We start from the raw sequence: 8,607 nt of genomic DNA, 5'->3' as shown, positions 1-8,607 counted from the left end.
GACATAACTTATTTGTACAGGTAAATAATTACTTCAGCACTCAGGAAAAAAATTCAATAACAAAAAGTATACCGCAGTTTCTTCTTTATTTTCCTTTTTTATCCAAAACAAAATCGTAAAGAAATTATTATGCTCAGAAAAAAATTGTAACAAAGGATTTGAGCACAGAAAAAAATATATTTTTTCTGATCCACGCCAGGGTTATATTGAAAAGTAAGCAATATGAATCAATCTTCAATAATGCTTAGAAAAAAAACTGTAATAAAGGATTTGAGCTCAGAAAAAAAAAATATTTTTTCTAATCCACGCCAGGGTCATATTGAAAAATAAGCATTTGGTTTAGTGTGAGGAAATGTGAATCTTCTTAATTTTCTTCATTCTTTATTTAAAACAAAATCGTAAAGAAATTATTTGTGCTCAGAGAATTTGTAATATAGATATGTAAGTAGATAATAGAACATTGTAATAAAGGATATGAACTCAGAAAAAAATATATTTTTTCTGATCCACGCCAGGGGTGTTATATTGAAAAATAAACAATATGAATCAATCTCCAATAATGCTCAGAAAAAATGATCTACTGATGTAGACCGGTTTTGAGGGAGGAAATGTGAATATTCTTTATTTTCTTCTTCATTTTTCATCCAAAACAAAATCGTAAAGAAATTATTAATGCTCAGAAAAACATTGCATAAAGGATATGAGCGCAGAAAAAAATATTTTTTCTAATACACGCCATGGGTGTTATATTGAAAAATAAACAATATGAATCAATCTCCAATAATGCTCAGAAAAAATGATCTACTGATATAGACCGGTTTTGTGGGAGGAAATGTGAATCTTCTTTATTTTCTTCTTCATTCTTTATCCAAAACAAAATCGTAAAGAAATTATTAATGCTCAGAAAAACATTGTAATAAAGGATATGAATTCAGAAAATAAAAATTTCTGATCCACGCCAGGGGTGTTATATTGAAAAATAAGCAATATGAATTAATCTTCAATAATGCTCAGAAAATGATCTACTAATGTAGACCGGTTTTGCGGGAGGAAATGTGAATCTTCTTTATTTTCTTCTTCATTCTTTATCCAAAACACAATCGGAAAGAAATTATTAATGTTCAGAAAAACATTGTAAAGTGTATGAAATCAGAAAATAAATATTTTTTTTCTGGTCCACGCCAGGGGTGTTATATTGAAAAATAAACAATGTGAATCAATCTCCAATAATGCTCAGAAAAAAATGATCTACTGATGTAGACCGGTTTTGTGGGTGGAAAGGTGAATCTTCTTTATTTTCTTCTTTATTCTTTATTCAAAACAAAATCGTAAAGACATCATTAATGCTCAGAAAAGCATTGTAATAAAGGATACGAACTCAGAAAAAAACTATTTTTTCTGATCCACGCCAGGAGTGTTATATTGAAAAATAAAAAATATGAATCAGTCTCCAATAATGCTCAGAAAAAACGATCTACTGATGTAGACCGGTTTTGTGGGAGGAAATGTGAGTATTCTTTATTTTCTTCATTTTTAATTCAAAACAAAATCGTAAAGAAATTATTAATGCTCAGAAAAACATTGTAATAAAGTATATGAATTCAGAAAATAAAAATTTCTGATCCACGCAAGGGTGTTATATTGAAAAATAAGCAATATGAATTAATCTTCAATAATGCTCAGAAAAAGATGATCTACTAATGTAGACCGGTTTTGCGGGAGGAAATGTGAATCTTCTTTATTTTCTTCTTCATTCTTTATCCAAAACAAAATCGGAAAGAAATTATTAATGTTCAGAAAAACATTGTAAAGGGCATGAACTCAGAAAATAAATATGTTTTTTCTGATCCACGCCAGGGGTGTTATATTGAAAAATAAACAATATGAATCAATCTCCAATAATGCTCAGAAAAAAATGATCTACTGATGTAGACCGGTTTTGTGGGAGGAAAGGTGAATCTTCTTTATTTTCTTCTTTATTCAAAACAAAATCGTAAAGAAATTATTAATGCTCAGAAAAGCATTGTAATAAAGGATACGAACTCAGAAAAAAACTATTTTTTCTGATCCACGCCAGGGGTGTTATATTGAAAAATAAACAATATGAATCAGTCTCCAATAATGCTCAGAAAAAATGATCTACTGATGTAGACCGGTTTTGTGGGAGGAAATGTGAATATTCTTTATTTTCTTCATTTTTCATCCAAAACAAAATGGTAAAGAAATTATTAATGCTCAGAAAAACATTGTAATAAAGGATATGAGCGCAGAAAAAACTATTTTTTCTGATCCACGCCAGGAGTGTTATATTGAAAAATAAACAGTATGAATCAATCTCCAATAATGCTCAGAAAAAAATGATCTACTGATGTAGACCGGTTTTGCGGGAGGAAATGTGAATCTTTTCTTTTGATAGGCGTGCTATGCTCTGTGAAATAACATTATTCCTTTTCTAGGATAAAGAAGTGGCAACTTTAATCGAAAACCTTTACACCAAGTTCAAAATGTACGTTACCAAATACGAATCTGCCGATACGAAAGAGGCCAGTCAACCACTGTTCTCCCATTTGGAGAGGATCAACGATTTCCTGGTCAAGAGAGGCACCCGTTTCCTCACAGGTAAATATAGAGAAAAATTTTTAAAAAATGCAATGTTTTTTTAACATCATTTTATCGCAAAAAGACACTCGTTTACTCCAAATATATATTTTATTTCCAAAAAATAATCTTTAAGCAAAATGACTATATTTTAGGTGATACAATGTCATGTTTTGACTGTGAACTGATGCCAAGATTGCAACACATCAGGATTGGAGCTAAAGCTTTTAGAAAGTTTGAAATCCCGACCAGATTCCAAGGATTATGGAGGTATGTATTGTTTGTCCAACTAGAGAATCCACGACAGCGAGAGATGTGTCTATCATTTTAATTCTAAGATAGTTTAATTTTATTTATAAGGTTAGTGCAATTGGAATACAAAGCGAGAAATTAATAAATTTAAAATTTCAGTGTGTATAAAATATTGTCGGTAAAACTCTATACAGGGTGTCAGGAAACTTCAGCAGCATATTCTGCAACTAAAAATAAGTAAAAAGTTCTTATAAATGTATGTCCTAAAATGCTTAGTTTCGGAGATACAGGGTGTAGAAGTTTCATTTTACAAACAAGACAATAAAATCTGCGTCGATCCATTCTGTAGCTACTGAGGAATCCGTTTTCCACGTAAATGAGAACACAATAAAATTTAATAAAATCACGCAAGTATTTTACCGATAACGACTGCGCTGTTCTCAAGCTCGGTCTATTACTGTTGTGAAAATGTTCAAGATAAATCCTCTGAAGATATTTCACTTTACATAAGCAACGCTCTCTGTAAAGGTAAAAAAATCGTAATATTTCTGACCTCTAGGTATATGGAGAACATGTACGAGCTGGAGGCGTTCAGACAGAGCTGTCCCGCCGACCAGGACATCATCAGCCACATCAAGAACCAGCTGGGCCTGAGGACCACCGCCAGGATAGAATTGGAAACGCCGGTCTACACCACCTCCATCCCCATCCTAGACTCGTAAAGATATTTCTTTTCGTTTATAGTTTTTTTTTCGTTTGTACGTTCGTTCGTTGTTCACCAGTCGCATTAGACCTTAAAATACTACTAAAACCATAAATATATAATTTTTAACGGCTTAATAATGGTGCAGCGTGGCTATTACGACACGTTTTTCTTTTATCGAACTTTTTCTGACACAAAGTAACATTTTTAGTATCTTAAAAGAATTTTTTTCTGATCCTCCAACATCGTTATTTTGAGCACTACATTTTTGTCAGACTTTGACACCAAAAGAATCAGTCTACCGTAACTTAAGAAATACTGGTAATTGATGCTCAGAAAAAAAAATATTTTTTTCTGATCCTTTAACAATTTTTTTTAGGTACATTTTCTTAAACTTTGACAACGGAGATCAATCTGCCGTAACTTAAAAAATTCTGGTAGTTGATACTCAGAAAAAACCTTTTTCTGATTCTTTAACATCTCAATTATAAGTATTATATTCCCGCAGGCTTTGAAAACACGAGAATAAATCTGCTATAACTTAAGAACTATTGATAATTGATGCTCAGAAAAAGAAAAAAAAATTCTGATCTACCTTTGTTTTATAGGGAAGTTTATCATTTTTGTTTAGGTTGTCTCTGACAAAAAGTCATTAGCTCAAGAAATGATTTTAAGTATTGCTCAGAAAAAATTATAATCTACGTCAGTTTTATACCAAAAATTAAACTGCGGTTTCTTTAGACTTTCTCTGTGAATAAAATCGATCTCTGGTGATTGGTGCAGTTTTTTCTGGTTCTCGACAGTTTTATATTGAAAAAAAAACTACAACAGTTATAGCTCATCTTTTCTTAATAGGGCTTCGTGAATCAAGAAAATTAAAGAAGTATCCTAATTGACGCTCAGAAAAAATAATATATATTCTGATCTACGTTAGTTTTATTCTCTGGCTCAGATGAATAAAGATTTTTTCTGATGTCATGGATCAGAAAAAATCTTTATTCATTTTAATTTTATATCGAAAAAAACACGGCAGTTTCTTCAAACTGTAAAAATAAATGTCCAATACCTAAATAAATGGTGATTGTTGATGCTCAGAAAAAAATATATACGCTAATTCTGTAGGACTCTCAATTCTGTAGGTTAAAATGTATACCATACCTACTTTCTTGAAGCTTTAGAAATATAATATAAGTTCTTTAATTAAAGTTCTTTTCAGTTGCTCAGAAAAAAATATAGGTTCTTTGTACTCTGCGCTGATATTAATTGAAATATAAAATCTAACTGTAGAGATCAGAAAAAAATCGTTTTAGAGATCAGAAAAAAAATATTTTCTGGCGTTTTAAATCACAATTTTACATTCAGCGTGATATTCCCAATGTTTTAATTTTAAATTACTAACATTGAAATACAAAATTTAACAGTTGCTCTTTGTGTTCTACTGTATGTTTATAAAATATATGGCAAAAAAATGTTTTATAAATAAAAATAAAAGATAAGCTGTGTGGTGATAGCTTTGACTATATTTTTAAGATAAAATCTTACTTAAAAAAATTATATGCGCATGTTTTAAACATTTCTTAATTTTTATAACAAACAAATATATAAGTTTGTTAGAACTGCACTGTTCATAGCTACTTAAAAATCAAAAAATAATATTAAAAAAACGAAAATTTATATACACATATAATATATAAACATTTTGATAACTTTATTATTAACATAATTGTGATGAAAAAAATATTTCATGTCGCCTTGTATATAGTTACAAGTTCTTCCTCTTTATAACGTAAACCCGGTGGAATTAGCTGCCTAATTTTTCCCCTTTTTTATTATTTCCAAGCTTTTTCAATGATTCCCTTAATAAGGAAAAAAACTTTTTCGCTGCATTTTTACTAAAATAAAGTGTTAACAAGAGATAAATTTTTAAGTTTTTACAAGAAAAAGTATTTCTTTTTTACTTTTAATAAATCTATATATATATATTTGCTACATGTTAAGGTATATTATTATGTTATTTTTTATGTATTTATATTTTGATTATGGCTGGCTTTGAAAAAATTTAACCGAACTTTTTTTGAGGTTGTTGAATTTTTTAAACGTCGGTTATAACTAAATTCATAATTATTAAAAAATAAAAGATTTAAAAAGGATGTAATTATTTTATTTTTAGGTTTTATTTAATATTTTCGCGAATATCGATATATGTAATATATCGATACGGAAGTATCGATATATTTTATATATCGATATCGGCGGACATTCCTAATACATTAATATTTTTTCCTCCACTTTATCCTGTATAAATGGTTGTTTTTAGAGGGTAATATCGAAAAAAACCTATATTAAAAAATATATGTACGTTGTAATTGGTAAAAAATAAATTTATTAAGAATAAAAACAATTAAGAAATTATAAAAATTTACTGTAAAATATTACTAATAACTTTTAATTATTATTTTTGAATTTTTGCAAAACACCATATACTCAAAAAACAAAACACGCTGTCACAGTGGTCTTTGAAATGACAATAGATGACAATTCCTGTCGAACCGACCGACCGCTCATCTGTGATTTATTAAAAAATTACATAAAAAATCTGTCAAAAGTTTATATTTAATTTCGACCTGATTGAGATTATCAACGATTGTCTCATTTCAAAGGCTACCGTGGCGCCGTTTTTTTTCAATGTTGCAGTACTATTTCACCTTATTTTAAAAGTGTAAAGCCGTGTCTGAATAAAAAAAGAAAATGTCGTATTAAGATGAGTTAAATTTACTATAGCAATGTTTATTATGCTGAAATATTGCAATTGTACGGGAAGTATGGTTTTTTGCAACATTCAAGCAATATTGTAAATGTATGGAAAAAATGGATTTTTGTAAAATTTATAAAATATTGCAGAGTAAAAATGTTTATGCAATATACGTTGAATACTGAACTATTGCAAATGTATTGAAAATATGGCTTTTTGCAACATTCATGCAATATTTTAAATGTATGGAAAAAATGGATTTTTGCAAAATTTATAAAATATTGCAGAGTAAAAATGTTTATGCAATATACGTTGAATACTGAACTATTACAAATGTATGGAAAATATGGCATTTTGAGACATACATGAAATATTGCAAATGTATGGAAAATATTGCTTCTTGCAACATACATGAAATATTGCAGGTTTAAAATACGCACATTTCTGAAATATTACAAATGTCTAGAAAATATGGCTTTTTGAGACATTCAAAAAATATTATATATGTGTGGAAAATATGGCTATTTGAGACATTCATGAAATATTGCAAATGTATGGAAAATAGGGCTTTTTGACACATTCATGAAATATTGCAAATGTATGGAAAATAGGGCTTTTTGAGACATTCATGAAATATTGAAAATGTATGGAAAATATGGATTTTTGAAACATTCATAAAATATTGCATATGTATGGAAAATATGGCTTTTTGAGACATTCATAAAATATTGCATATGTACATAGGTATGGAAAATATGGCTTTTTGAAACATTCATGAAATATTGCAAATGTATGGAAAATATGGCTTTTTGAAACATTCATGAAATATTGCAAATGTATGGAAAATAGGGCTTTTTGAGACATTCATAAAATTTTTTTTTCTAAATTAAATTTATTTTTTTAGTAATAAAACTATAAGGTCGTTCATAAATCAAACTTGTTTTTATCACATCACAATCATTTATTAAAATACCAAACTACAATCTCTACTTCAATCGTTAAACTTTCAACGGGATAACATCATCTAACTCCAAGAAAACCCCACAATATAATAACCTCATAAGGCTTGGCACGTAAATGGGTTCTTCCCCAACACAAGGACCTTCTCTTACCATCCTCAAACTGGTCAGTCCCCTGGTCAGCAATCTGGCTGACTGACATTCCATTTCGCATTTTGATACAGTGTAGTGTGGGGTAATTGTATAAGTTTCAGAAGTGGTACGTACAAAACCGGGGTGAAATAGATACTTGGACAAATATGGCATAGATATCTGTGAAAGATGGTTGTCTCATACGTTGACATTAATATGAAGCTGAACAACTATTAAATTATGATGCATAAGCACATGCAGGGTTTATTCGCCTCTGTTTTTAAATAGCACAAAAGGAAATGTAAATAATTTTCAATTTCTTTTTTTTTATAATTTTCATTTTTTCTGAAGGGTTCTTACTTCGAAAAACTCGTGTAACTTTATGCCAAAATGTTACATAGTTGTTTACATTCGAATTTAATAGTGAATGGTAGGAAAATTAAGTATAAGGGGGTTCTATCTGAGATACAAGCGAGCAACATAAACTCTGAGAATAGCGCTATCATCAATCTATTTTATTACTTGGTAGTGATAATGGGAACCGGAGAGGAAGTACGTTGTAATAGAATTAAAGAGGCTTGTTAAGAAGGCGATGTGTGAGCATGTTTTGGTTATTATTGTGGGGGGAGAAATGATTGTGAGTATATATTGAATGCTTCTAAATGGATTTTTGGTTTAAGTAAATAATAAGATGTTTGTTGTTTATAATCTCGAGTTTTGATGAGCTGATCTGATCTAATTGATGATGTGGACCCTGAATAATGAGGGGCTAAATGAATTGCAATACATATTTCTGAATACAATGCCTGCTTGTAGGCAAGGCAAGAATATACTGTGTGACATAGGAATTGTAACACCCAGTAAATTAGAGTTGTATGTGTTCTAGATCTTTTATATAGTTTATAATAAAATACTAATATATTGCCGTGGGAAATTGATGAATAATTATCTGTATCATTGGGAAAAAAAATCCCGACTTACAACAGGGATATATCTGGTACCCGAAATCGCAGCTCTATTTCAATAGATGTATGAAGCATAAATGGTCAGTATCTTATGTAGTTTCTTAGTTCATAGTTACTTAGCTTTCCACTTTCCAACGTAGAATGCTATGAAATAAGAAAGAGATTACCACTCTCAGGACATGTACCTGTGTCTTGAATGTGTAATGGAATATTTTACCTTCACTTAGTTTGATGAAAATAATTAGA

General features: G+C 29.6%; 1 protein-coding gene across 1 annotated transcript; it reads left to right on the top strand.

Annotated features, from left to right (window-relative positions):
* Positions 1–6: 6 nt before the first annotated feature.
* LOC115883819 (chloride intracellular channel exc-4-like) lies at positions 7–4,365 on the top strand. The gene is made up of 4 exons (XM_030902220.1): positions 7–20; positions 2,457–2,619; positions 2,754–2,868; positions 3,410–4,365. The coding sequence occupies exons 2-4, from the start codon at positions 2,505–2,507 to the stop codon at positions 3,570–3,572; spliced, it is 393 nt and encodes a 130-aa protein (XP_030758080.1). The 5' UTR covers positions 7–20; positions 2,457–2,504; the 3' UTR covers positions 3,573–4,365.
* Positions 4,366–8,607: the final 4,242 nt, after the last annotated feature.

The sequence above is a fragment of the Sitophilus oryzae genome, unplaced genomic scaffold (assembly GCF_002938485.1).
Source record: "Sitophilus oryzae breed Bouriz unplaced genomic scaffold, Soryzae_2.0 scaffold_199_pilon_pilon, whole genome shotgun sequence".
Taxonomy (NCBI): Eukaryota; Metazoa; Arthropoda; class Insecta; order Coleoptera; family Curculionidae; genus Sitophilus; species Sitophilus oryzae.
This window is presented reverse-complemented; position numbering and strand designations above follow the sequence as displayed.

Bases quoted from the DNA above. Each gene is read 5' to 3' on its own strand.
- LOC115883819 (XM_030902220.1), top strand. From the start codon at position 2,505: ATGTACGTTACCAAATACGAATCTGCCGATACGAAAGAGGCCAGTCAA. The intron at 2,620-2,753 runs GTAAATATAGAG...ACTATATTTTAG, and splicing joins AGGCACCCGTTTCCTCACAG to GTGATACAATGTCATGTTTT. The intron at 2,869-3,409 runs GTATGTATTGTT...TCTGACCTCTAG, and splicing joins AGATTCCAAGGATTATGGAG to GTATATGGAGAACATGTACG.